Here is a 27,926-nt window from a genome sequence, read left to right as displayed (position 1 = left end):
AAAGGCAAAGCTAAAAGGCATCACTCCGGCAGCTCATCCTGGCTACTGAATCTAGTATTGTGGTTGCATGAGGGGAAACACTGCTCTGAAAAATTCACTGCATAAGGCTTTGGATGTGTGGAAAGCAGTTCATGAATGCTGGTGGAGAGGCAGCTAGAGCCAGGCAGGATGATTTCCCAGGAAAGCCAGACAAGAGTCAAACAATCTCTGAGCAGAAGATCTCTTTAATAACATGGAAACTCACAGCAGTAAAGGAGGAACCAAGAGTTCCTGATTTGGCTAAAATTCCCAACGTGAAATTTTAATGACACAATGTTGGTAACCACTCCTCAGGGGAAGGGAGGACTTTGCTTTCATGCTAGGCACTGGTTTCTTTTCCAGGGTTTCTTCAGACCTCTGTACACACACACACACACTCCTTGTAGAGCCTCATCTTAGTCAGTCACATTTACCATCTTGAAGGCCTTGACATGTGCAAATTTATCACAGGAGAAATTCACAAGTAGATGCTTGGGGCCCGTTTCAAAAGGGGTGAGTTTGAACTTTGCACTGGATTTCTCACTGGCTTTCAGTGGGGGTAATCTGAAAGTAGGAAACAAAGGGGGGGAAAAACATAAGCTGAAAAATGGCTTACACACCATCCTTGAGGTTTCTTCACTGAGCATCTCTCATCTTCAGTGAGATGAGTTCAGTGTGGGATAGCCACAAAAAGACCACTCAGAACCTGGCTGTCTGCTGTGTGCCTAAACGTGCATTAGGGTCTCACAAATGCACTTAGCAGCCGTCCAGGGAAGTACAGGAAGGGGACATCCTGGGATCAGGAGAAACAGAACTTCATGCAGAGCACATCACTAAATTACTAAAAGTAAATAAGCTGAGACCATGGAGAATGTTAATGGATTAGAATGGATTGTAGCACCAAGAAAACCTTGTTTGAACAGCAGGAAATTTCATGGAATCATAGAACTGTCAGGGTTGGAAGGGACCTCAAGGATCAGCCAGTTCCAACCCCCCCTGCTGTGGGCAGGGACATCTCACACTAGATCAAGTTGCTCACAGCCTGGCTGCAAAAACCTCCAGGGATGAGGCTTCCACCACCCCCCTGGGCAACCTGTGTCAGTGTCTCACCACTCTCATGGGGAAGAACTTCCTAACACCCAATCTGAATCTCCCCACTTCTAGTTTTGCTCCATCCCCCCCAGTCCTATCACTCCCTGACACCCTCTAAAGTCCCTCCCCAGCTTTCTTGTAGCCCCCTTCAGATACTGTAAGGCTGCAATAAGGTCTCCTGGGAGCCTTCTCTTTTCCGGACTAAATAGCCCAATTCTCTCAGTCTGTCCTCACAGCAGAGCAGCTCCAGCCCTCTGCTCATCCTTGTGGCCCTTCTCTGGGCACCTTCCAGCACTCTCAGATCCTTCCTGTAATAGGGGCTCCAGAACTGGATGCAGAACTGTGCTGGATGCAATTTGGAGTGGAAGTGGAACAGTTTGAAAGCAGTGCACTTTGTAAGCCTTGGAGAGACCTGGATGGTTTTCCTGAACAGCCCTACTTTGTCATATTGACTTGTCTTGCCTGAGGATGGGGTTAGATGTGAGACACAACATCAGGTTGCTAAACTCCCTCAGGAGAGTTTATAAGTTGTGGGATAAATCATTCAGAGTTGCTCAAGTGCAAGGTGTCAAGTTGCTGTGTGTCTGTCTGTCTGTGTGTCTATTCAGTTCTGGAGTCCTCTCTCATATCCCAGGTAGCTTACACAAATACCTGCACTTGCTGGCACATGTCAAAGCTGTCTGCAGTTTTTATATGTACAGAGTACATACAGGGGCCTAGCTTAGATGAAGAGCTGGTTGAGAGCTGTGTGCTTCATTACAAGATGTTACATTGCCTGACAACCCAAGTTATCTGCAGGAGAAAATGCTGTCTTCTCCCACTGGTCAGATCTGGGGCAGCCCTGCTTACAGTCTTGCCCATATCTCTTTCCCAGCAGGAAGGAGGCATCACCTATACTTACTCTATCTCAAGGATTCCTCTGAGCAGGTCATTGCCTTGTACCTGCAGCTTACAGTCCATCACTTCCACATCAATAGGATTGGCAAATACCACTTCCACATCCAGTTCTTTATTCACTTTTGCTTCACCAAAGACCTGTGCAAAGAGAATGTTTGAAAGGTCAGGTTCCTGTAATCCTCTACTACCTGATCCTTCTCAGTCATCAGAGGAGATGTGAGGAGATGCTATGATTGATGACCAGGATGCTTCTTTTGGGGTAGAAAATGCTTCTGGGAGCTCATTTCCCCCTTTTTCTGCCACTGCAGTTGGAGAAAAGGGACAGCACTTTACCTGTATGTCGATGGCAGGATTGTCCAAGGTGATGTCCCTTTGCACAAGCACTTGAATTCCACCTTCTACGTGACACAAAGCTGTCACCTGGATCATGTTGTCTGCAGTTAACTGCTGCTGGTAGGCAGTGTATGGTATCTTAATGGGGAATTCTTTCTCTGGAAGAGAAAGAAGGAAGTGATGTGCACATTCATAGGTGCACAGAGTTTCATCCCTAATGTTAGTATTTCCTTTCATGCTGTGTATGGGACCAGGAGGGCCTGCAGGCATCACTAACAGAACCAGCAGTTTGCTGTAGAGGGAGAGTGATTTCTTAGCCCTCCTCTTTCCCTGCTGCCATGTGGTGCCTGGCTTGGTTTCCTCCCAATTGCTCTGCCAGCTAAGACAGCTGGAGCTGAAGGAGCTTGCCAGTGTCACTCCATCTGATGTATTGATTATCCCAAGCTCCTAATGATAACTCAGATTCATCTTTCCAGCAATACTCACGTTCAGGTAGAGAGTTTCTTCCACAAGGTTTGCAAACTCCCTCTGGAAGAATTTTTTTTCCCCAACCTGAGGTCCTTTACTCCTCACCAATTCTTTGGTACAAAACTTCCTTTTCTGTGGACCTCGATGGGCTATTTCAGCTATTTCTATCCCTCACACACTAAATTCCTTTCTAACCTCCTAATGCTTCTTTTTCCTGCTGTTAGCCATGGCCTTGCCCTTTCAGTAAGGCCTCTTGTGATTAACCCCAACACAGTTAGCTGGGGTTTATTTCTCTGGTTTGATGTTGACCATATCCACTTTTTTTACCTTTTTTCCCCTTAATTTTTTTTACCTTTTTTCCCCTTAATTTTTTTTACCTTTTTTCCCCTTAATTTTTTTTACCTTTTTTCCCCTTAATTTTTTTTACCTTTTTTCCCCTTAATTTTTTTTACCTTTTTTCCCCTTAATTTTTTTTACCTTTTTTCCCCTTAATTTTTTTTACCTTTTTTCCCCTTAATTTTTTTTACCTTTTTTCCCCTTATTTTTTTACCTTTTTTCCCCTTATTTTTTTTACCTTTTTTCCCCTTATTTTTTTTACCTTTTTTCCCCCTTAATTTTTTTACCTTTTTTCCCCCTTAATTTTTTTACCTTTTTTCCCCCTTAATTTTTTTACCTTTTTTCCCCCTTAATTTTTTTACCTTTTTTCCCCCTTAATTTTTTTACCTTTTTTCCCCCTTAATTTTTTTACCTTTTTTCCCCCTTAATTTTTTTACCTTTTTCCCCCTTAATTTTTTTACCTTTTTCCCCCTTAATTTTTTTACCTTTTTTCCCCCTTAATTTTTTTACCTTTTTTCCCCCTTAATTTTTTTACCTTTTTTCCCCCTTAATTTTTTTACCTTTTTTCCCCCTTAATTTTTTTACCTTTTTTCCCCCTTAATTTTTTTACCTTTTTTCCCCCTTAATTTTTTTACCTTTTTTCCCCCTTAATTTTTTTTACCTTTTTCCCCCTTATTTTTTTACCTTTTTCACCTTTATTTTTTTACCTTTTCCCCCCTATTTTTTTACCTTTTTTCCCCCTTAATTTTTTTAACCTTTTTTCCCCCTTAATTTTTTTTTTACCTTTTTTCCCCCTATTTTTTTTTTACCCTTTTAAAATTTTGCTTTTTTTTCCTTTCTTTTTTTTTTTAATGCAAGTTTTATTAAATGAAGCCAACTTCTTTTCACTCCTAAGATGTTTTCCATAGCACGAATAGTACTTGAGAAAATGATGGTGTGCAAAACGCCTTTCCAACAGGTTTAGAAGTGCAATGTTATTTCTTTCAACCTTTCCTGCACAGAGCAGTAATGATTGCTCTTTTTAGAGAGCTTTTACCTCCAAGCTGACAAGTTTCTGGTGCCCATTTAATGACTATACAATTGTAACTAAGAGTCACTTGAAGAATTACCTTCCTTAGGAGACAGGGTGACATCTATGGAGTCCTTCCAGACCTCACCAACTGGTCTTCTGGTGTACAGAGTGCTCCAGGCAGTCATCTTGGCATGAACAGTCTTAGCATCAGACTGTAAGTTTGCAAGAACCAGAACCAGGCTGAGGTCTTGGCCCACCTGTAAGGGGCCAGCCACTTTGAACTTCCCTGAGATGTCAGGCTTCTGGTCAACCTCCTGTTGCGTTGGAGCTGTAGGATCAAATTTGTCTTCAAGCCCCAGCTTCTTGCGGGCCTTTTTAAAAATCTCTCTCTCTTTTGTGGATCCTGCCAGAGAGAAACCTGCAGGTTAGCCTCACACAGCTGGCAGCCAGCTCTGATTTTACACCACTGCTACAGACAGGCCAGCAGAATGCACTGCCTGGACTTAGCAGGTGAAGAGAGCCTCTTTTCTGCAGCCACGCATCCTGTTCTGCATCTGCAGTCAGTAATGGCACTGCCCCTCTCACAGCAGCTTTTGTAACACAAAATCTGAACTCTGAGGTTCCTCACTCTTTCCATTTATATCCTTTTTTGCCCCTCATGGTTGCAATATTTAGACCCTAACCCCCTGCACTTTCAAATCCCTAAGGGCTGCCAGGTTGGCGTGCTGTTGGCAAACCTTGTTGTACCTGGGGGGGAGTGCTGCTCTGCCTCAGGTTTCTGTGATAGCCCTTTCATGCTGCTGCCAAATAACCGGGCTGCAGGCTACATCTCACAAAGCAGAGAGAGTCAGTGAACATCAGCAGGCTGAACTGTGAGTGCTTTACTCAGAGATATTTGTGCTTGCCCTATCTGAGTCTCTCAAACCAGCTCCACCCTAGAAAGGGCAAGGCAGTATTTTATTTTTTGGGGGGTGTCTTTATCTTCTCTTCTGTTTTCTGCTGAATAAACTGAGTATAAATTTTGCTCCTACCTTACAGATGCCCAAAATTGCCTGCTAAGAGACTCTTGGCCTAAAGTTTGGATGTTTGGGAAAGCAGCAGCTGTGTCATCAGAGGAAACATCAGAGCTGTTTGTTTACCTTCCTCGTATTTATAATCATTGGTGATGTCTACCCGGTCATCTCTGCCAACAGCCTTGGTGCTGATGAGCTGGCCAATTTCAGTGGACTTGTTGAAGATCAGGGTTTTCTTTCCAGTTTTGGGGTCATAGTTCCAGTACATGCAGTCTGCATTCACTTCTGCGAAGACGAAGGGGCAGTCGTACTCCAGATCCACCTCTCCTTCTTTGACAGCCTTCCGTGAGGTAGGACCACACTGATAGATTCCTACAGCAGCAGGGGGGGAAAAAAAACTGATCCTTGAGCCACAGTCAAGGCTTGGAGAGTATGCAGATTGCTAGACAGATGTTTAGGAATGACTCCTGAATTGCCCAGTGCTGATGTCCCATTGTAGCCCTTTCACCTGCACCAGCCCTCACACCAGGCCAGTCAGCGACACATCTCATGTGCGTTCTGAAGCTGCACTTGATTTATTTTCTATGATTCCTTGACTTTTTTTTTTCCAGTAGCTGTGGACACCTATTCTGGAAATGGATTGTTGCAGAAGACTGCTCCTTGAAGTCTGGCTTCTTGGCAGCCACAGATCTGAAGCTTTTCTATCACAGTATCACTAAGGTTGGAAGAGACCTCGAGGATCATCGAGTCCAACCTGTCACCACAGACCTCGTGACCAGGCCATGGCACCAAGTGCCACGTCCAATCTCCTCCTGAACATCTCTAGGGATGGTGACTCCACCACCTCTCTGGGCAGCCCATTCCAATGACTAATGACTCTCTCAATGAAGAACTTTCTCCTCACCTCCAGCCTAAACTTCCCCTGGTGCAGCTTGAGACTGTGTCCTCTTGTTCTGATGCTGCTTGCCTGGGAGAAGAGACCAACCCCCACCTGGCTACAGCCACCTTTCAGGGAGCTGTAGAGGGCAATGAGGTCACCCCTGAGCCTCCTCTTCTCCAGGCTAAACAATCCCAGCTCCCTCAGCCTCTCCTCATAGGGCTTGTGCTCGAGGCCTCTCACCAGCCTTGTTGCCCTTCTCTGGACACCTTCAAGTGTCTTCTAGTGCCAGAGACAATCTCTTCTGCCGCTTTGTTTCTGAGCATGGTGAGGAATTGCTTTCACAACGATTTGACTTTTGTTGCTGCTTCTCCTCTCTGAAAGTGACCTGATAACTAGCCAACATTAATCCTGAAATGAAACATGCATACCTCCACTTTCCTCCTGGGGAGTTGCATCCAGAACTTGCCATCCACTGTACGAGGGGCCCAGGTCGCTGCGGGTAAACCAGCTTTCATTCCAGACATGGAAATTCCTGTGTGCAGGAATGAGCAAACTAAGCTTCTGGGACAGAATCATAGGATGGTATGGGTTGGGAAGGACCTACAAAAGTCATCCAGCCCAACCCCTGTGCTTCCATCCCAAACTGAGCTAGTCTGGCAGGTTTTTTTGGGGGGGCGGTTTCTCCCCTATTAGTCAAGAGGGGCAAAGTGAGAACACCAAATTTTGTGGTATTATTTGCAATTAATTTTGTGCTTTTATTTGTATTTTTATGTCATGGATCCTATGTGTGTGTAGTTGCTTTCAAGGTGATTTTAAAGGTAAGGCACTTGTCATTAGAATCTAGCCCCTGAACTTGAAGACTCTGCAGGCATTGAGGGGTCCTAGGGGTCGGCACTGAGGGGTCAGCATTGAGGGGTCCTAGTGGTAGGCATTTTAGAGGTCCTAGTGGTAGGCATTGAGGGGTCTTAGGGTTAGGCATTTCAGGGGTCCTAGTGGTAGGCATTGAGGGGTCTTAGGGTTAGGCATTTCAGGGGTCCTAGTGGCAGGCATTGGGGGGTCTTAGGGTTAGGCATTTCAGGGGTCCTAGTGGTAGGCATTGAGGGGTCTTAGGGTTAGGCATTTCAGGGGTCCTAGTGGTAGGCATTGAGGGGTCTTAGGGTTAGGCATTTCAGGGGTCCTAGTGGTAGGCATTGAGGGGTCTTAGGGTTAGGCATTTCAGGGGTCCTAGTGGTAGGCATTGAGGGGTCTTAGGGTTAGGCATTTCAGGGGTCCTAGTGGCAGGCATTGGGGGGTCTTAGGGTTAGGCATTTCAGGGGTCCTAGTGGTAGGCATTGAGGGGTCTTAGGGTTAGGCATTTCAGGGGTCCTAGTGGTAGGCATTGAGGGGTCTTAGGGTTAGGCATTTCAGGGGTCCTAGTGGTAGGCATTGAGGGGTCTTAGGGTTAGGCATTTCAGGGGTCCTAGTGGCAGGCATTGGGGGGTCTTAGGGTTAGGCATTTCAGGGGTCCTAGTGGTAGGCATTGAGGGGTCTTAGGGTTAGGCATTTTAGGGGTCCTAGTGGTAGGCATTGAGGGGTCCTGGTGTTAAGCATCTGTGAGCCTTACCACACGCTGTCAGCTCCCCTCTCCAAGTGGTTTCCATCTGCATCGTAGAACTCATCCACGCGCAGGTTTGCGTCTGCGTCGTGGGCAGAGCTGAAGTTTGTCACCGTACGAGTGGGAATCCCCAGGCACCTCAGCACTAAAGAGGGAGTGGAAAACAGTCAGAATGCATTTCTGGAACGTTCCTTGGAACACTTTCACCTAGGAAGCGTTCTTAGGGCCTCTCGTAGCAGAAGCTGTGCGGTGGCAGAGACGTGCACGGCACGGAACGTACCTGTAGTCAGTACTGCCGCGAAGACCCAGCACTGGCCGTACCGAACAGGTTTGTACCCTGATTTCTTCCAGTTTTGCAGGATTTCACCACTTCCAGTCCAGCTGCTTGGGTCTTTCCCACCCTCATATTTTCCACTCCAGTTTCCTAGCACCACCCCTTGGTCATCGTTGGCATTGACCTGTAAAATTATTCACTCCGTCGGTGGTGGGATAACGTAAGAGGTTAGAACAGATGCAGCAGTGGTAGGGGAGCAGGCAGGAGGAAAGCTTTGGATGGTATTTTAGTGGGCAAAATTCCCAGCCTCGTGCAGCTGGCCTTCAGGAGGAAGATTTAACTTTTCAGGGCAATGAGATGTGTGTCCTCTTGAAACGTGGAGAGCATTGCACCACTGTTTCTCCCACACAAGTACAGGAGCACCAGGCAGGAGGACTAACATCTGTTTTCACTGGACCTTCATCACAGAAGGTGGCAGCTTTACCCCTGTGTTATTGAATGTCATCATCCAAGCATATTCCATTGTATATCATGCAGCTAAGCTTTCAGAGTGGCCTGGATCAGGATGTAGTGAGCCCTCAGCAAATTGACGTTAGACTAGGGGCACAGTCACCTTGAAAATCTGGGGATGATAGAAACCTCAGAAAGAAAAGGTGCACATTTCAGAAACTTGGGCCAGAGTAACCCCAGGCATTGGTAGAGGCTGGGAAGCAGCCATCTGAAAGAGGCCTGGGAGTTACAGCAAATGTCAGACTGACTTTGAGCCAGCAGTGCTCTGTCATCATAAAGGGAAAGCCTGTGCTGGCCTGCACTGGGACAAGTGTAACCAGGAGATGGGGGGAAGCTGCTAACTCCCTTTAAGTATCCTTAGTGAAGGTGTGCCAGGGAAACCCATCTCCAGTTTTGGATCCCTCAGTTCAAGGGGATGTTGAGACACTGAAGAGGACTCAGGATGGAGGGCTACCAAGATGCTCAGGAGCCCTGGAGCCCATAATCTGCAAGAATAATCTGAGAGCACTGAGGTAGTTCAGTCTGGTGACGAAAGGGCTAAAGAGAACATAATAGCAGCTTGTGGCTGCTTGAATGGAGCAGGCTGAGTTGTCAGAGCTCAGATTTGCTCTTTCTGGCAGGCTAGGTGACAAGAGGCTTAATGCAGAGGGGGTTGGACTAGATGACATTGGAGGTCCCTTCCAACCCAGAGCAGTAGATAGCTGGAAGTTATAGTATCATAGTATCATTCAGGGTTGGAAGGGACCACAAGGATCATCTAGTTCCAACCCCCCTGCCATGGGCAGGGACACCCCACACTAGATCAGGCTGGCCAGAGCCTCATCCAGCCTGGTCTTAAACACCTCCAGGGATGGGGCCTCGACCACCTCCCTGGACAACCCATTCCAGGCTCTGGACCACTCACCCGGAGAGGCCACGAAACCTCCATCCTTGGAAGTTTTCAAGGCAGCCTGGCAAACTGGGTTTGGACTAAAGACCTCCAAGGGACTTTGACTTGATACCTCCCCCCCCTCTGCCAAGTCTCAGAAATACTACAGATGAGAATCATAGAATCAACAAGGTTGGAAAAGACCTCAAAGATCATCAAGTCCAACCTGTCACCCAAGACCTCATGACTACTAGACCATGGCACCAAGTGCCACATCCAGTCCCTTCTTGAACACCTCCAGGGACAGTGACTCCATCTCCTCCCTGGGCAGCCCACTCCAATGGCTGACAACCCTCTCTGTGAAGAACTTTCTCCTCACCTTGAGCCTAAACTTCCCTCTGGCGGGCTCTGCGCAGGAGACCACCCAGGCGTTTCTCTGGCCCCTGTTTCTGCTGCACAGCAGCAGTGGTGTAAAATACTCTGACAAGGACCTTCCTGCCCAGTTGCACTGCTTTAAAAGAGCAGGCAGCAGCTTGGACTTCTGGCCCACATTGCTTACCATGGCACTGAGAACACGGCCCAGGTACTTGGGGTCGCTGCGGTGAGACACATCCGTGGCAGGGTCCTGACGGTGATACAAGCTTCGATCCAGCATGGAAAGGCAAATATTGAGAATATCTCCTTGAAACTGTGTTACAGAGACAAGTTAATGTTTTGGAAACACAAATCACTCTGCTAGAAATCAGAGCAAGCAAGGCCATGTAAGCGTTTAATGGGGTTTTTAAGTCACCACACGAAGTGCTGAAGCTCAGCCAGGAATCACTGTAGAGAAAGGCAGCCTCAACACACTGTGGAGATTAGAACTCAAAGAGCTTTTCAAAGCTTGGGATGTTCATGTCAATACTTTGCCTTGCAGCATTGCTCCACTACTTTACTGTCCACCAGGCACTGGGGTTTCTGCAGGCTGTACCTCTGAGTCCTCCATCAAATCACTGGCTGGTCACTTGGATCTTTATATTAACCAATGTAGCAGGGCTTGGCTAATTTCAGTTCTAATTTCAGACTCCTGCTCTTCAGAGGTGTGTGCAATGGACTGGACAAAGCAAATGAGCCCTGCTCACCCAGCTCATGTGAAAAGGAGAGCACAAAACACTGCCTGCTGTTTCAGTGCTGCGTTTACCTGGCCAAAGTTCCATCCAAATCTGCTGATGCGATTTTTATTGCCGGCAAAAATGATGCCAAACTCTTCTAGCACATATTCCTCACACTCAGCCTTACTGGGCATGAAGACATCATCAGCTGAAAAGACAAAACAGAGGTGAGTGCAAAATAAAACAAAGCCTGGGGAACCCTGGTCTCTATCCCCAAGAACGCTTGCAGGTAGCCTTTGCTGTTCTTGCTGCTATAACCAGACTGTGAGACTCAAGATTTCCTGTCATTAGAGAGAGGGGTGGGGGTATCTGAGTGTAGACAGGGCCATGACCCTGTCAGACCTGAGTGAGGGTGGAAGCTGATACAGAGGACTCTCTTCTTGGATCTGCAGGGACCAGACACCCTTCTAATCCTGTGCAAAAGTAGGCAGACTCTGGCAAAAGCAGAACTTAGTCTTTAGAGCAAGGAGGTCTCCAGTAAGTTCATAAACCAGAGCTAGGTTTATGTCCCAGAAGGTGCCAAGGAAAATATTAAACCCTCTCCTCACTGCTCCATCATCTGGTGACTCTTTGGGCCCTGTACTGAAAGTTCAGATCCAATGAAGGAGCTGCAAATATGACTGAGGCTGCAAGCAACCTGGTTCTTTCAGGGGCAATTGGGCATGTCCATACCTGAAGACCAAGGGTTAAAGAGCAAAACAAAAGTGCCGAGGCTTGCTGGAGTGGGGCTGCCACTTGCAGGACTTTGAACACTCAGCCTGTAACGTCCAATGGCAGCGTTGGGGGGGCTGGAAATGGAGACGCTGACGGAGCTGGAGCTGGCAGACTGAAGAACTGCACTCCAGCCCTCCTTGCTCGCTGTGCTGGAGATACCAAATGTGGCCAGGGTCTTAGCCAGTGCTGAGGGCTTGGGACCTTGCAAGGAAAAGAAACAACATTATTGTGTTTGCCCAGCTTGCTGCAGTGGAGATGTAGTGTGCACCAAACTCAGCAGGGGGGTAGCCCTCCCCTCAGATGAACTTGTGTATTGGAGATTGCAGGAGGCCATCACTGCCAGCTGGGCTGGGAGTACTGCAACCCTCACACAGTTCCATGGCCATGTGAATCAGGCTCTGAGGAATGACCTTGCTGTGCCTACAGTGCACATCAGGCCAAAAGCATGGCCCGAGGCAGCATTACGCTCTGAGAAAAGCTGGGAGCCATACCTGTTTCTGCAATGAAAGTTATGTTCTGCTCTGGCTGTAGTGTCCCATTGAAAGTGACAGTGAAGGCCTGTCCTCTCCTCACAATCAGCTCTTCACTGGACATCTTGCTTGTGTGGTGATCTCTTGCATTTTCTTTCAGGTGCCAGTTGGTGCTTGGCTGCGATGAAGCTATGGGGAAGTGAGAAGAGCAAGAAACCTTCAGGGTGCATCCAGGGAGGAAAGAGCAAAGACACTTCCAAGAATCTTCTGTTACTTTCAACAGGTGATGGGATCCAGGTGAGGTTTCCACCAAAAATAGAGATCAGCTCTTTTTGATGAACATTTGATATGATACCTTCTGCAGATTCTGCCTTGCTGCTTTCTCTTATGTCAGATTTGCCAGCCTCTCATCTGCACTTGCCTGACAGCTTCAAATAGCTGCAGACTTTGCTTGCCTTCCTTTTCCATATCAGATAGAGAACTGCTTTCCCCAATCTCCTTCTAACAAACTTGCATTTCCCATGCACAGCATACATGGAAGCCCCACAGTCCCTGTGAAAATCCTCCTCCTGCATTAAAACTCCTTAGAGCAGCAGTGACCCCTCAGTGCCCACTGGAGAGCCATACAGAGGTATGGGTGTAAGACAATGAAGCACCACAGAAGTGGCTCCCCCCTTTGCTCACCTTGGCCCATAACTGGTCAACAGGTCCTGTGTGAGCAGCTTCTGCAGCTTTCCTCTGAATTTCCTCCTCTACCCAGGCTGACTCAAGCACTGGGCAGTGTCTTTCCCTTCCTTACCCACCTAGGGGTAAAGTTTTGCCCCTTTGCAATGTTTCCGGGGAGGGGGTGGAGGGTGGAGCTTGAGCAGCCTCCTTTGCTCCCCAGCCTTTAGCTGAGTGCAGGGCTTGAGGATTAATTTCCCACTCATCTTCCACTTTCTCAGTGCCCCCACCCTGATCTCATTTCCTACTGAAGCAGGTAAACTCCATCCTGAAGCCTGGGCAATATTTATCCCCAGCAGCCTGGCCACTTGGTTAGGAGTTTCTCAAGGCATTCAGTATTTGGTAACTGTTCTGTCTGTTGCAATGGTAACACAGGAGCAGCAGAGCTCTCTGCTTGCACACATTTTGAAACTGTGGAATGCTTCCTGAGCAGTATTTGCAGTGGCTTTTGAGGGAAAAACCTCATTCACTGAACCCATTGCTTTGCTGGAGCTGCCCTTCTTCCACTGCCTTGTAGTCACTGCAGAACAAGGCTCAAGGTATTGCCTCTGTCCCAGGTTTAATCAGGCTAAATTAGAAAAGAAAAGACCAGGTTTTCATCTAGCACATAACTGCTGCTTAGCAACTTGAAACAGACAAGCAGTCCATGGCATGTTTAGATGACACACCAGAGATGCTAGCTAAGGGCACTGATGCCTTGTGATGAAGTGGCTGTCTCTGCTTTCAGCTAGGGCACAGTTGTGTTTTCTGACAGGATCTCTCTGAGCATCCAGCTGCTGCTGCCAATTTGTGCCCCAAAAGATTCTGTTTAACTTCAAGGGGAGTGATTCTTGTGCATTGCAGGTGGCTTCTGCTAAGAAAGAGAGCCAAGAGAGTAGTTCTGAGGCTCCTCCAGAGCAACCTGCAAAGTTTGATGTGCTCAGCGCACAGCCCTGAGGAATCCTTCTGAGTGCTACTGATGATGCTGGGCTGCCCACAGCTGTATCCCTTCCTAACTGCAGGGTTTCACTGGCTGGGCTCAGTGCTCAGCAGCCCAAATAGTTCTGTTTGCTGATCTGGGTCATGTTTGCATATTGTGGAACTGGAACTTGCTCACCCTATTTCATATGCAGATGTATTTTAGCCATGCCTTATAAATAGGTGTTATGAGATGAAGCAGTTTGGAACCTGGGTATAATTCAGACTGCTGCTGTGAACCTCTGCTCAATAATAATATTTAATCTTAAGAGGGATCATAGTTTTTATCACACTCAAAGCCCAGCTGTGAGTTTAAAATGAGAAGGTTTGAAATCTTAAGGTTTCTTTGGATTTTTCCTTTAAAATATGAAGCTATTAAGATGTTAAGCTAAGCTCTTCTTCTACCCATACTTTTACCTTCTCCTTAATGACACAAATACATCTCAGAACAAACTGGCTTGAAGGTTTCAGCCTAGCCTCTGTTTGTTAGAAAGATTAGTTACTGATGGGGGAAAAAACCCCAACCAAACAGCAACAAAGCAGCAAAACAAAGTCAGTAATTATTCACCAAACAGCTGGCAGTGCTGCTTTGGTCCCCTGGGGTTTTTGTGTCCAGCAATACTATGCCTGGTATCACTGTGCTGTAGGCCAATGGCATCACTGGGTTTGGTGTTTGATGCTGTGATGGTGCAGTCAAAAGCAGCATGTTCAAAAAGCCACCAGGCACTGTCACTTTACTCTGTTGCATCAGCTCCAGGTGTTTATTCCCAGCTCTGGTGAAGCTGCCTCTGGTGTGCTTTGTTTGGAAAACAGATGAATGCTACATACCAGACCTTTTGGATTAAAGGTCATGGGTGAAGGTTGAGAATGAGGGTTGAGGTAATGAGGAATTCTAGCACTAGTCAGAATGCTAGTGAAGCAGAATGCACCTGAGCCAGGCAGCTTCCTGTTTGGAATGTCTCCAGAGAAGGAGACTCCCAGTACCCTGAGAAGTTTGGACTAATCTGTCTCCCCTTGAATTTCCTCACTGGATAATTAAGCAAGGAATTTCATCAGCAAACCCTCTTCCTGCTATCCTAGATACTGGAAGTCAGGTAATTTCCTGCAGGAATAGTGTTTGTGAACCACACTGGGGAGAGCCCTGGGGCTCTAGGACAGCAGCATGAGCTGGCTTGCATCAGCACTCCTCAGCACTAGGACCCCCTGATGGAGACTGGGGAAGTCTACAGGAAAGCATTTGGCTGAGCTCTCTTTTGGGGTCTTTATGTTGCCTAAGACAACTTCTTTTCTGTCTTCCTCTTCCATTCACAATGCCCCAAATAGCAGGGGCACTTTTAATGGAAGCCTGCTGCAGCCTGAAGCCCTCCTGAACTGTCTGATTGTTCCTGAAGTTCTCCAATAGCCAGACTTTGAAGGCAGCCCGTAGAGTCTGTGTACAGACCTGTTAGTTGGGCTCAGACCTGCCCTTGGGATGTCAGCTTATTCCAGAAGAGAGACCAACAGGAATACACTAGTGACACAGAGGTGAACTTCAAAAACTACCCTGGCCCAGTACACAGCAATAAGCCCAGTGACAGGGCACAGACTGGGACAAGTCTGTGCTATGCTCCCCCACAGTCACACACAACCTGTGTGATATTTGAATGGATTTCCCTACCTCTCCCACCTGTGCACACATCTCTTCCACGGGAATAAAGACATCATTTGGGAGTTTTAACTTCCAGCTGCTGCTGTTACACTCCTCAGCACAGAACAGCTTTGCAGGCTCCCATCCATCACTGCAGTGCTCTGCTAATTTCTGCTGAGAACCCAACCTGCTCTCCCAGCCTGCAGCCAAATGCTTCTAATACAAATAAACAACCATGAGGGCTGCAGATGTGACTTATGCCTTAGCTGTAATTACACTGAAGCTTAAAAGCAACAGGCAGAAGCAGAGATAATTATTTGGAGGGTGACTGCAATGTTGCTGACCTCTTAGTTAGCAGCAGTGTGCTGCAGACTACCCAAACTGTCAGGGGAAAGAGAAATAAATGAATGAAATAATCACACTGCCAAATGTACAGGAGCTTTTTAGGTACTTCCCCCTTCTCTTTACACACCACCTTCTGCATTCTCTTACAACAAATCCATTAGAAATTGTCCCATGGATGCATTCAGAACTTCTGAGGGAGAAGGGGGGGAAAGTATAGTTGCAGGATGTGTGTAGGGGGGTGGGAGGAGGGGAAGGGAGAGAGAGAGGGCTGAAAACAGTTCTGTGCCCACACTCTTGCACGCAGACCCTCCCAGTTTTGCACATTAAGGTTGTGGAGGGCACCGTGGGGAACATCCCTGGGCACTTTTGACATCCCCAACTGAACTGGGGCTGTTTCACAAGCAGGAGCTGACCGGGATCGGCAAACGGCAGTTTGTTGGTTAAGCGCTGCTCTTGCTGCTCCTGGTGCATGGGATGAGGGCAGTGTGGTGAAGAGCAGCCTGGGGTGAGACACTTAGAGAGGAGCCTCTTAGGGGCCACCTTGCTAAAAGGTCTTGGCTGTGTTACTGGCAAATTATTGCTTAAAAGGAAGTGTTACAATGCAGAAATAATTGGTTTGGAGTCTGCTCTCTGTTGCTGCAGATGAAGGGGTTTACTTTATAGTTCTTTGTTAAATAGAAGGCTTTTCCTCCTCAGTCCAAGCTTTCAGCTTGACCTACCAAGTTGTGGTCTGCTGTTTATTTAATCTCTGCTCAGTGGAGCAGGTTTAGGAGGGAATCCACAACCCTATGCCCATTGTATGCACCTGAGTCCCTTCTAGCCTGCGTTCTGCTCTTGCTCAGGCAAACATTTAGGTGGTGGTACCCCTAGCAGGTGCAGAGACAGTCACTAGCCAAGCTCCATGAGACCAGGCCAAAAACAAATGCTTCTCAGGGGTGCTAGCACCAGCTGATCAGGTCACTAACAGCAATTAGTTCAAATGACAGTATATGAAGGACCTCTTGTGTCCTGAGAGTTTATGCAGTCAGGTCTCCCAACGCTGTGACAAAGGGGTCGTTAACTGTGCCTCCTGACTTCAGCAAGGGGAAGGCAGTGCCTGCCCTGGCTCTGCTCAAGACTCTGCTCTGTGGAGCCTTGGTTTTCACTAATTTCTGGAGATTTTTCAAGCCTATGCCACACAAAGCAGGGGCTCTGTGTCTGTAAGAGATAAAGTGGCATCCTCTGCACTCAGACCTCGCTGTACATTTCTGCAGAGGTCTCAGTGAGTCAGCCCTAAGTGGGAACAAGGCCAATCTTGCTAAGTGCATTGACTTAATATCCTTCCTCCCAAGAGCTCCCTGCTGGACATCAGCTTGCTTTGTCTGCATGTTAAAGTGCCTTTGCCTTTCACACTAACTATAACAAAAGGAGCTAGAATGATATCACAGCTTGCTGCCTTGGAATCCAGCCTCTGCTCCCTTCTTGGCACAAATATTCCCATTAGCACAAGATCCATTCACACCCCAAGCTCCTTTCTGATTCATTTGTTTCATGCCAAAAGACACTTTGCAGTTTGCTTTAGCTCCTGCTCCGGCTGAGGTTTGACTCTGGGGTGCTGATGGATGCAGGGTCTTCTTTTCCCCTGTTTGTGTCCTTTGGAAAACTCAGGCAAGAAAAATGCTGAAACAACCCATTCATAATCTCATAATATGGTGTACTCCCAACAGCTCAGAGCCCCTCACAAGACAGAAACCCCTTAGCACATGGTACATTATGCAGTTGCCCATTCCTTATGCACAAAGAGTCTTTTTTTTTACCTCTCCTTTCCTTTTTGTTTTTCCTTTTTTGTTTTCCCCACTTACCAGCCATGCTGCCTTGCTTCTCTGTGCCTTGGACTTTGTGTTTCTGGGAGCAACTGTAGGCCCATGTGCTAAAGACTTCAAGCTCTGGCGGCGCGGCAGCCTTTATAGCCAAAACTTGAGGCCTCTCCTTATGTTGGAACCAATTGTGATGCACATGAGGTGGGTGAGGCAGGTAAGTCATACCAGTGGGCATGCAAACTTCCTAGTGACCATACATTAGCTCATGGGGTTTAGAACACTGCACTTATGCAATTCAGGCTGCTTATCCAGAGAGTTGACTGAGATGCTTGGAAAAGTGGAGGGCTTAATTGCATGCCTGGACTCCAGGATCTCACACGCAGTGCTGTGTCATTCGGGAAGGGATTTTTCTTTTGAGTCAGGATGAATTAGTACTTTTTTTTTTTCCCAGGATGGTCCAGGGGGTGAGTATTCATCTCATAAAAGTATATATTCATCATAAACCTCAGAGAGTTCCCTCCCTGTGACTGTACTCCTACGTCTGGAGAAAGAAACCCAAATTCTTCCTTTACCTCATCAGTCCTTTTTCGGGGCTCACCGCGGCTCTGCCTTTGTCTTGGCCCCTCCTTAGAGTCTCTGTGACTTAGACTTAATGGTATCAGTGCTGCAATGCAAGCTGCTATTAATTATTACTGTTCACTGAATAGCTGTGGGGAGTGGATCTCAAGTAACTCTCCCTGCACAAAAAGAAACTTCAGCCTCATAAAATAAAACACTCATTCCGTAGCAGGAACAAAGGACTACTGCCAGCCCTGCTCCTAGGCTGGTTACTCATCTAGGTTCTGACTAGGCAGACACAATGGTGAATGCTGAAATACTTTGATCTGCACATAGAGAACGTTTTATAGGTACCCAGGAAATTAATTTGTTACCATTGGCTCACAACAAATCGTTCTTTTTCAGACTACAGCACAGGAGGTTCCACCTCAGCAGGAGGAGGAACTTCACTGTGAGGGTCACAGAGCACTGGCACAGGCTCCCTGGAGAGGTTGTGGAGTCTCCTTCTCAAAGGCCATTTGGATGCATCTCTGTGTGACCTGCAATAGATTCTGTGGCCCTGCTCTGGCAGGGAGGCTGGGCTCCATCTCCAGAGGTCTCTTCCAACACCTAACGTCCTGTGACTAGTTCATTTTTCAAACCAGCCCTCCAGCATTTTGCTCATGGATCTCTCTCTCTCACCCTCTCCTCTACAGGATACAGGAACTGCTCTTTCCTTGCACAGAACTAGACAAGCTCTTTTATCTCCTTTTATTATGACCTCATCTCACTTAGATACAGTGAGAAGAGACTGAAGCAATCTCAGGAATGTCAGTGCTTACCTTGAAGAACTTGAAGGGTGGAAATTTCATAAGATCAGAAATGGGCAAGCACAGTATCTACCTATAAAATGGAGCAAGAGGCAGGAGAAGGGGCTGAGAAATTACAGCTGCTCTGATGCTAATCCCTGCAAAATGCTGAAACAGATAAAACGTGTTTGCATCTAGATGATGGATAAAGGCAGCGTGGAGTTGCCAAGAAGCCAGTCAAGTCCATCTTTATTTTTCTCTGGCAGAGCAAGGCACCAGAGGAGAAGGAAGAACTAGCAGCTATCATACATCCTGATTTGCAACAAGATCCCACACGGTAATTTCATAAGCAGACTTTGGAAACCCTGATTACACAAGGTTTCTATCAGTTAACTGCATCATTTGCTGTAAAAAAGCCCATGCTGTGTTGCTGCAATGGCTCCCTGCCAGGCTGGAAGGGCCTAGGGACTGAAATGACATTAAAAAGCTGCCTTGGAACGTTGTCTTTGGTTTGAAGTGCTCCTTCTGTTAGTATAGTAAGACTTCAGCTAAAGCAATGCTGAGCTTGAAAAACTCAGCCCACGGGAGGCGCCGCCGGCGAAGCCCGGCCAGCCCAGCTCCGGCCAGCCCAGCTCCGGCCAGCCCAGCTCCGGCCAGCCCAGCTCCGGCGGCTCCAGGTCCGAGCGCTCGGGGGAAGCAGGTGAGCGAGGAAGCCCCAAGCAAGGTCTCTGCCGCCGGCTCCGGGTCCGCACCTCGGGCTCCGAGAACGGCGGCAGCTGCTCCCACCGCAGCGAGAAGCCGGTGGGACCGCGGGGGGAGCCTGCCCCGAGGCAGAACAGCCTCCGCTCCGCCCGGCCCCGGGCAGTGGCAGCCAGCAGCGAGAGCCCGCCGGCTACCCCCGAAGCCCTGGATGAGGCAGGGAGAGAAAGGACAGCCCCCACCTGCGGCCAGCCCGGACCGAAAGGCTGTTCCCAAACGGAGGGGGCAGAGGGCTCTCTAACCTGGGCAGCTGCCTTCAAGGTAAGCATGCCCAGAGCAGCGGGAAAGCACCACGAAAAGGCGAGGAAGTCCTGCGTTAGTCACCCCAGCTCCACATGCCCTACAAAGAGAAAACACAGCTCGGGCGAAATCCCCTGTGGCAAAACGAGTTTATTTGTAAACTGCTGCTTGTTCCTGTGAGTACCACAACAGCTGTACCGTGTAATGAAAGAAACACATGGAGCAAACCAGTCGATCTTGCATACATTCAAGCACTGCCAAATGTGAGCTTCTCAAAATACAGCTCACACTCAGCTGTGAAGGTAGATCCCAGCTCCTTGCCTCAGTCCCAGTGTTCCAGCTCCAGGAACCAGACACAAAAGCCTTATCTTTTTGAACAAGTGCTGACAGAGCTCTCTCCCACTCGTGCCTCTGTACAGCTGCCTTATAACTTCAGGGAGTGGCTACTTTGAAATCCAAGATGCAAAAGCATCTAAGCCTCTTTGCACAAAGAGATCTCACAGAATCACTATGACTGGAAAACGCCTTTGAGATGCTCGAGTGCTACCATTGTTATTTCTGAGATAGGAATGCCCAAGGTAGCAGAACGAAGCGTTGCTCTCTACACAAGTTTCAGCCTTGTTGAGCTTTGGGGCTTTTCCTGCCCATGCAACTCACTCCTTGCTGTTCCCGGGGCTCCCCGGGCCAGCAGCTGAAATGCGCCATCTGCTGGCCAGAGAGAAGAAGGAAAAACATCACCCACGCTGCTCTGACCTGGCAGAGCTCATTCTGGCTGCTCACCGAAGCGATGCAGCTCTCAAGAGCAACAGCTCAGAGCTCCATGAGGGAATCCACACACTGCTCAGAAAAGTGACCCTGCAAGCACAGACAGGCTGTGCTGCTGTGACAGTTTTAGGCTGTGCCTTTAAGGAAAGGACAGCTACTGACTACTCTAGCTGAATGTTTTGGTGTAAAAAGGAAAAACAAAGAGAAAAGTAATTATTAAGGGGGAAAATCTGTTAGTTCAAAGCATATGCTAAGGGAAGAAAAAGAATTGGTCTCTTATCTCGTTAGTTGAAGATCAGCACCAAGCACAGAGAGGAAAAATAGCTGTTCAGACTCCAAACAGACAGAGACTGACTGCACAGACTAAAACTTTGCTACCAATCTACCAATGAAATTCGTTTAGAATTATCTTTGTTTCCCCTTTTTACACCAAAACATTCAGCCAGAGTGCTTCAGTAGCTGTCCTTCTTAAAGGCACAGCCTAAAACTGTCACAGCAGTACTGATCTTGGACTGGTGAGGTAAGGGAAGAAAAAGAATTAGTTTCTTAACAACTGCTTTGAACTAACAGAATTTCCCTTAATATCCATTTTCCCCTCTAATCCTTTTTTTGGGGGAAAAAAGGAGGAAGGGGGAAAAGGGTTTTTGGGGGGGGGAACCCTCCTCCAGCTGGAGGGAGTGTTCTATGTGACCTTCTTTCCTGTATGTTATTGTATATACTGTAGACACTGTATGTTTTGTATATATTCATTATATTTCATTATGCTTGTAAAAATGTAGCCTTTCCCTTTGCTTCTCTGACTGAGTTGGCTGTGGTTTGTGTGTGTGTGTGGGGGAGAACTGAACTTCTCTCACCACCACCACTGCTAAAAAGGGAAAAAGCCATTCAGGTGACACCTCTGCAAAGCAACTTCACCTGAGAGGTGTTTCATATTGAAAGTGTTTTCCAGAACCACATGGGGCTTGTCAACTCCTCAAACCGAGTTGGCAGTGGATAAAGACAGCAGGAAAGAGCATTTCAGGTAGGGCATTTTAAAGAGAAAAAGGGGAGGGCAGGGTTTCACTCTTAATGTGTGCAATAACCTTACTGAACATAGCCCATAACATTCTGTAGTGCCTTTGTCAGTTTGCTTTTGAAGAGGAGCTTTGTCATGTGCCTGCAGGGACTGGCCTCCAAGTTCACTCTAAAGAAGGAAGCTGTTGACAGGTCTCTTAACAGACAAAAGATGATTCAGATACTCAGAGGGTGAGCCAGAACTGGAAGCTCATTTTAAAGCATGAAGATTAAAAGTCTTAGTAGGACGAGGGGCAACAGGCACCAACTGGAACCCACCCACTGAGTGTACATTTCAGGTTAAACATCCAGAATTAAAACCTCCACCACTACTACATACAAGAGGAACATGCAAGTGCAGTTACAGCATAAATAACCCCCTCTCTTCTACTGCTTCGAATGCATAGTCTGAGGCAAAGTGCTGGGGAGCAACATACACATGTATCAAAGAAGTCAAAGTGCTGGAAGGACAAAGCCACCCCAGTTTGGGACTGGAGCTCACCTGTTCTGCACTCAGGGCAGCGCTCACTTGTTCAGGGAAAAGAGGGAAACGTCGCGGAGGCTGCGCAGGCTGGCGCTGATGTCGCGCCGCTGCTTCAGGCTGCACCTCGCCGGGTATTGGGTGGCGTAGCTTCCAGGCGCACGTCCCCTCCGGGACAGGATATCCACCATGTGGCTGAGCTTGGAGCGGATAGTGGAGTAGTGGAACTGCCTCTCTTTGTGAAGCTTTTGGAAGTGCTCTGCCCTGCGGCTGGCGGAATAGTCGAAGGAGCGGAGAGAGGAGAGCGAGCCAGCAGAGCTTGCCAGAGAGCACTGGGATGATGAGGAAGACACAGACTGCAGACTGGAACTGGATATGGCCTTCCCAGCCAGGTAAGGGCCTTCTCTTGACAGCTTTCTGTGAAGCAGGGGAGCTTCTGTGTACAGCTTTCTGTGAAGTAGGGGAGTTTCTGTGTGCTCATCTTCCTTGGTCTGCGTCACTGCAGCCTTCAGCAGAACTGAAGTCTGAGTGCCTGTCGTTCTGGCAGTGGCAGATGTCTGAGTGCCAACCTCTTCAGTCAGAGTGTTGGTCTGTGTGGCAGCACTACATGCCCTCACTACAAGCTTCTCTTCCCATGACCCTGTTTGGGTAGAGACACTTCTCTGTTCCACTGTGGCCTCTCCATTGCTGAACCACTCCTCTTCAGGAGGGCAGGAGTGCCCTGGGTTACGAGGTTTGCCTCCAGGACTATCCTCAGCCTGATCTGGTTCTTTCAACAGTTTCTTTGGAGTGCTAGACAGCCTGGCAAATGCTGCTCTCAAGTTGCCTTCTACAGTATATTCTCTGGGGGACTCTGTACCATTCACCAGGTGATCAAGGATCCCACTGTTCCTGCAGCTGGGCAGCCACTTAGAGCTGATGGGCATCGACTGGGCATAAAGAATCCTGAACTGCAGGTCAAAGCGTTCGACCACTTGACCTGACAGCACCAGCAAGTTACTGCTGTTCAGCCTCCCATCAGACCACGTGAAACTATGGAAAACAAACCAAGATTCACTGTTAATTGTCAGAGCATTTCAACTGACAGAGAGCAAAACTCAGAAGTGCTGAACATGAGATATAAAACCTGTAGACTATTCACTCCCCTTTTCAGCAATAGCTCTTATTTAGCCATGGCCAGGTGCCTTGCTAGGAACAAATTGTGTAAGCCAGTTTTCCAGAGCTGCTCCCAGTTGTGCTAGTCCCAATTGGACACAGGTAGTCCACTTACCTTTTGCATTTGTTATCACTAGGCAATCAGCAAAGTTGATTTGTGCTTCTTAGATGGATAGAAAGCAGTCCAGAGAAGGACTTGAGGATGCTGGTTGATGAGAAGCCAACATGAGCTGGCAACATGTGCCCACAGCTCAGACCCAAGCATGTCCTGGGTTGCATCCCCTGTAGTGTGAGCAGCAGGTGGAGGGAGGGGCTTCTGTCCCTCTGCTCTGCCAAGGCCCCACCTGCAGTGCTGGGTCCAGCTCTGGAGCACCCAACACAAGGACACAGACCTCCTGAAGTAGATCCAGAGGAGGCTACAATAATGACCCGAGTGCTGGAACTCCTTTGCTGTGAGAGCAGAGAGAGTTGGGGATGTTCAGTCTGGAGAAGGCTCCAGGGAGATCTTGGAGCAACCTTCAAGAGTTTGAAGGGGACCACAGAGGAGCTGGAGATGGACTTTTTTGAAAAGCATGGAGTGACAGGATGAGAAGTAAAGGCTTCAAACTGGAAGCAGGTCAATTTAGATTAGACAGTGGGAAGAAATTCTTTCCCATGAGGGTGGTGAGGCACTGGAACAGGGTGCCCAGAGAAGCCATGGAGGCTCCAACCCTGGATTGGATGGGAACTTGAGCAACCTGGTCTAGTAGATGTCCCTGTGGTAGGGGGTTGGAACTAGATGACCTTTATGGTTCTTTCCAACCCAAACCAAACCATTCTGTGATTCTATGATTCTTGCAGAAAGCCTCTACAGCTTCATCAGGCACCAGCAGACCACAAGTACTTGCCTGTAGGAGCCTGTTGCCACCCTGATGCCATCGATTAACATGAACTTCTCATGGACTTTCCCAACAATTTTGGCACCTGACCTCATGTAGAAGGTGTTGCCTGTGAGTGTCCGAACTCTCATCAGCTGTTGGGGAAAAGAAGGGGGGGAAAAAAATGACATCAGATTTCAGTTAACTCCCAAGGAGTTTTGATTAGCGATGCTACCCAAAAATCAGCTGTGAAGACAGGAATGACATTAACTCCCTTACATTGTCTGTATCTGAGTGTCATCAGTTCCACAGGACAACACAGGGATCTAAGTTAGATACCTCTGAGTTTCAGTTAGGGGATTCTGTGGAGAGAATAGCTAGTTCCAATTAATTACTGCCCACAGAGCTCTGAGTGTTTCCCTGTCCAGAGAACCCCTTGCTGGGGGGAGCTTAAACCTGTCCAAGCCAAGCCATAACACAGTTCTGTCATCTTACATTCAGAGGAATTAAGTAAATCAGCTGGCTCACATCATCCAAACCTTTTAGAAGTAAGCAATTCTGTATTAGGAAAGGAAGGGGATGTTGCCAGAGCTGTACCACCCTCTAGCTCCCTGGCTTTGTTTCCCTTAGCAAGAAGTGTGGCCAGCAGGAGCAGAGAAGTCATTGTGCCCCTGTACTCAGCACTGGTTAGGCCACACCTTGAGTCCTGTGTCCAGTTCTGGGCCCCTCAGTTTAAGAAGGACATTGAGACACTTGAACATGTACAGAGAAGGGCAACGAGGCTGGGGAGAGCACAAGCCCTGTGAGGAGAGGCTAAGGGAGCTGAGATTGTTTAGCCTGGAGAAGAAGAGGCTCAGAGGAGACCTCCTTGCTCTCTACAACTACCTGAAAGGAAGTCGTAGCCAGGTGGGGGTTGGTCTCTTCTCCCAGGCAAGCAGCACCAGAACAAGAGGACACAGTCTCAAGCTGTGCCAGGGGATGTTTAGGCTTGAAGTGAGGAGAAAGTTCTTCACAGGGAATGTTGTTAGACATTGGAATGTGCTGCCCAGGGAGGTGGTGGAGTCACCATCCCTGGAGGTGTTCAAGAGGGGACTGGACATGGCACTTGGTGCCATGGTTTAGTAGTCATGAGGTGTTGGGTGACAGGTTGGACTTGATGATCTTTGAGGTCTCTTCCAACCTTATTGATTCTATGATTCTAAATCCTTTGAGCCAAAGAATAAAGCTTCTTAGGTCTTGCAAAACTAAATACTTGCAAATTGTTGCTTCCTGAGGACAGGGCTGGCAGTGTGCACCCCACCCAGCACACCAGGCTGGTGCAGAGCAGGGCTGGAGCTCCAGCACACAGGCAGAGTATGGTAGCAGAGGTGCCTTCTTTGCTTGGTTTTCACTGAGTTTGTGAGCAGGTTCACAGGCTGGGTCAGAGGCTGTACTGGCACCCTATCAACCCTGGATCTTCACCAGCTGAGAAGCACTTCACAAAATGCCCTTTCATACCAGCTCTAGCCTTTCAAGGGACTCTGATGCTTTAGAGCAGAGTGTCTGATATCCAACACCACAAACTGTACCACCAGAAACAAACAAACATGGGAGGGCTTGGTTTGAATTTTTAATACTTACCTCTTCCTGCTCAGGACAAACTCCTAAATTCTTACACATCTCCAAGAAACAGGGTAAAAACTCCTGGTCCAGGAGGATATAGACAGGGACTCTGCGGTTGTTATAGGCATCCTGGAGGTCACCAAAGATATCAATATCTGTGAAGGTATCCATCACCAGGGCAATCACCTGCAAGAAGAGTGACACCTCTTGTTCAAGAGCTTTATTTTACAGCAGGCCAGATCACTGCCTCTCCTAGCTGTTTTCTCCTGCTGCCATCATCATGGGCAGAAGCATAATTTCCCCTCCTGCTGCCCAGGCCCTGGCAAGTTATAAAAGGTTTCTACATTCCCCCAGTGTTTCTGTCAATTCATTATGCCCTGGGGTGCAAAGCATAAGCCTGAAGAGGTTTTTCCTCATGTCAGCTGTTGCTTTTGTGCATTTTCACAGCCTGCTTTGGTACACAATTTCCTGTAATCTGGCCTTTTGGGATCACTGGAGAAACTACCACAGCAGAAGTGGGAATCCAGACTGCTTGAGGTTATGGCCTCCCAAGGAACTCTGACACGATTAAGCAATATTCCATAGCATCTGATGTTCAATAAAATACAGGGGCCCAAAATTTCTCTCCATTTCATGCCCACAAAACCACTCCCTGGATCAGGCACACACACGGCAGCTGCTGGAACACCTTGCCTGGCTCTGGGCTCAGTGTGAGGGGAGGCAGTGGCAGGATGCTACAAGCAATTACAAAGCAGAACAGCTTTGGGGAGAAACAGCTGCTTGCATGGAGTTTACTGAAGTCACCAGACTGGTCTCATCTACCTGATAAGGATCCTTTGAGAACAGAGCTTCCCTTTGTGACCGTTTCTGGCCAGGAGCCCATGTTCATGTCATCCTCACATACACTCTATGCTTCTGCACTCAGAAGGGGGCAGGTACAGAGCTCAGTTGCTGATTCAAAGGCGTGCCATGTATGAGCACATTACACAGAGCCACCCGAAAAGGAAGCTATCCATTTAAATTTCATCTGAGCCAATTGAATGGCTGCCTACCAGAAGGGTGGCTCCCTCCTGGGGATTGCAATTGGAGGCCACAACCTCAGGTACCATAAGAGCTACACAGAACAGTCAGAACTCACTACACCATACTCTGCATCAGATGAACCATTCACAGGTGAAGGCCTGCTAAAAGCAAGCCTTGGGGGCAACTAATGAGGTGAAAGAGAGAAAAGGTGAAGAAGAGAGAATGGATGGATGGAGAAGGGAGATATAATCCTAGGGATCTTTTATAAGAGAGTTCTTCTTTTACAAGAGAGGCTTTTTTTGTGTGTCATTCCCTTTAAGGGACTGTATGAGGTTGCTGCAAGGAAGACCGGCTTGCAGAGCACAGCAGTGAGGAACCTGGAACAGGAAAGCTTCCACTTTGAATAAGAGCAAGATCAGTTCGAAGTCAGTGAGTGGTTTCTTTATGAAGAGCAGCAGCAGTGCCGTATGCAGTACTGGGGGCTGGAAGCTTGCAGCCTACCACCTCCAGAGGAACCCGGAAAGTGACATTCCCCAGCAGTAACATATACACACACGCCATTAAGAAGAGAAGCAATCATGTGTTTATAAACTCGTCCTCCTAAGCTGCCTTTCTTTGGTCAACAGGCGTTTTAAAGCCGTTTGGTCTTGCTTAGTAACACTCGAAGGGATGTGGACAAGCTTGAGAAGCGAACCCATGTGAACCTCGTGAGCTGCTACGGGGCCAAGTGCAAGGTCCCGCACCTGGATCAGAGCAACCTCTGGTATCAGTCCAGGCCGGGGGAAGGAAGAGACAGAGAGCAGCCCTGCAGAGAAAGACCTTGGGGTGCTGGTAGGTGAAAAGCTAGACATGAGCCGGCAACATGCGCTCACAGCCCAGACCCAACCGTGCCCCGCGCTGATCCCCAGCAGCGTGGGCAGCAAGCGGATCTGTGTCCCGGTTCGCAGAGCCGCTAGCGAACGGCCCCGGCCGGGGCTCTTGCAGGGGGCGTTGCCGCCTGAGCCCGCAGCCCGCTCCCGCCGCACTCGCTCACCTGCCGGGCAGAGCGGATCTGCCGCCGCACCGCCTCCTTGCAGCCGCAGTCGCCGGCCCCATAGTCGGGCTGGAAGTGCGCCTCCACCCGCGTCAGCCCGCGGAAGGCGCCGCTGGCGAAACCCGGCCAGCCCAGCTCCAGCTCCGGCGGCTCCAGGTCCGAGCGCTCGGGGAAGTAGGTGAGCGAGGAGGCATCGAGAGAAGCGCCGAGAGAGGTCTCTGCCGCCGGCTCCGTGCCCGCTGCGGGCGGCAGCGTGCCCCGCACTACGGCCCGCACCTCGGGCTCCGAGAGGAAGGGCGGCAGCTGCTCTCGCCGCAGGAAGGCTCGCAGCGCCTCGGGGCCGCCCGCCACCAGCTCCTCCAGCGCCAGCCGCTGCGCCTCGCTGTAGGGCTCGGGCGGCTGCGGTGGCCAGCGCCCGGTGCCCTCCTCCAGACATTGCGAGCTGTTGGCCATGGCACGGCACGGCCGCGGGACTGGGAGCGCCTTTATGGAAGTTTGAATCCAAACAGCTCCGCGCCGCCGCCGCCACTG

At 48.6% G+C, this 27,926-nt stretch overlaps 2 protein-coding genes across 2 annotated transcripts; both read right to left on the bottom strand.

Annotated features, from left to right (window-relative positions):
- Positions 1 to 211: 211 nt before the first annotated feature.
- Positions 212 to 17,233, bottom strand: LOC137446986 (protein-glutamine gamma-glutamyltransferase E-like). The gene is made up of 13 exons (XM_068150130.1): positions 17,124 to 17,233; positions 11,652 to 11,819; positions 11,119 to 11,361; positions 10,476 to 10,594; positions 9,855 to 9,983; positions 7,924 to 8,101; positions 7,653 to 7,788; positions 6,478 to 6,581; positions 5,296 to 5,541; positions 4,254 to 4,559; positions 2,341 to 2,498; positions 2,012 to 2,145; positions 212 to 582 (listed from the first exon to the last, which is right to left on the bottom strand). The coding sequence occupies exons 1-13, from the start codon at positions 17,128 to 17,130 to the stop codon at positions 435 to 437; spliced, it is 2,076 nt and encodes a 691-aa protein (XP_068006231.1). The 5' UTR covers positions 17,131 to 17,233; the 3' UTR covers positions 212 to 434.
- Positions 17,234 to 21,714: 4,481 nt separating this feature from the next.
- FAM83D (family with sequence similarity 83 member D) lies at positions 21,715 to 27,926 on the bottom strand. The gene is made up of 4 exons (XM_068150129.1): positions 27,396 to 27,926; positions 25,358 to 25,525; positions 23,768 to 23,892; positions 21,715 to 22,757 (listed from the first exon to the last, which is right to left on the bottom strand). Exons 1-4 carry the CDS (start codon positions 27,846 to 27,848, stop codon positions 21,770 to 21,772), a joined length of 1,734 nt encoding a protein of 577 aa, XP_068006230.1. The 5' UTR covers positions 27,849 to 27,926; the 3' UTR covers positions 21,715 to 21,769.

Source organism: Melanerpes formicivorus, unplaced genomic scaffold, assembly GCF_026170545.1.
Source record: "Melanerpes formicivorus ecotype bairdi unplaced genomic scaffold, bMelFor1.0.p_v2 SCAF_19, whole genome shotgun sequence".
Taxonomy (NCBI): Eukaryota; Metazoa; Chordata; class Aves; order Piciformes; family Picidae; genus Melanerpes; species Melanerpes formicivorus.
This window is presented reverse-complemented; position numbering and strand designations above follow the sequence as displayed.

Excerpts from the sequence above, each read along its gene's own strand:
- LOC137446986 (XM_068150130.1), bottom strand. Across the intron at positions 9,984-10,475 it reads TTGGATGGAACTTTGGCCAG|TTTCAAGGAGATATTCTCAA; the intron begins GTAAACGCAGCA and ends TCTGTAACACAG. Across the intron at positions 4,560-5,295 it reads TGATTATAAATACGAGGAAG|GATCCACAAAAGAGAGAGAG; the intron begins GTAAACAAACAG and ends TCTCTCTGGCAG.
- FAM83D (XM_068150129.1), bottom strand. The coding sequence starts at position 27,848 with ATGGCCAACAGCTCGCAATGTCTGGAGGAGGGCACCGGGCGCTGGCCA. Across the intron at positions 25,526-27,395 it reads AGATCCGCTCTGCCCGGCAG|GTGATTGCCCTGGTGATGGA; the intron begins GTGAGCGAGTGC and ends CTCTTCTTGCAG. Across the intron at positions 22,758-23,767 it reads GTGGCAACAGGCTCCTACAG|TTTCACGTGGTCTGATGGGA; the intron begins GCAAGTACTTGT and ends TGTTTTCCATAG.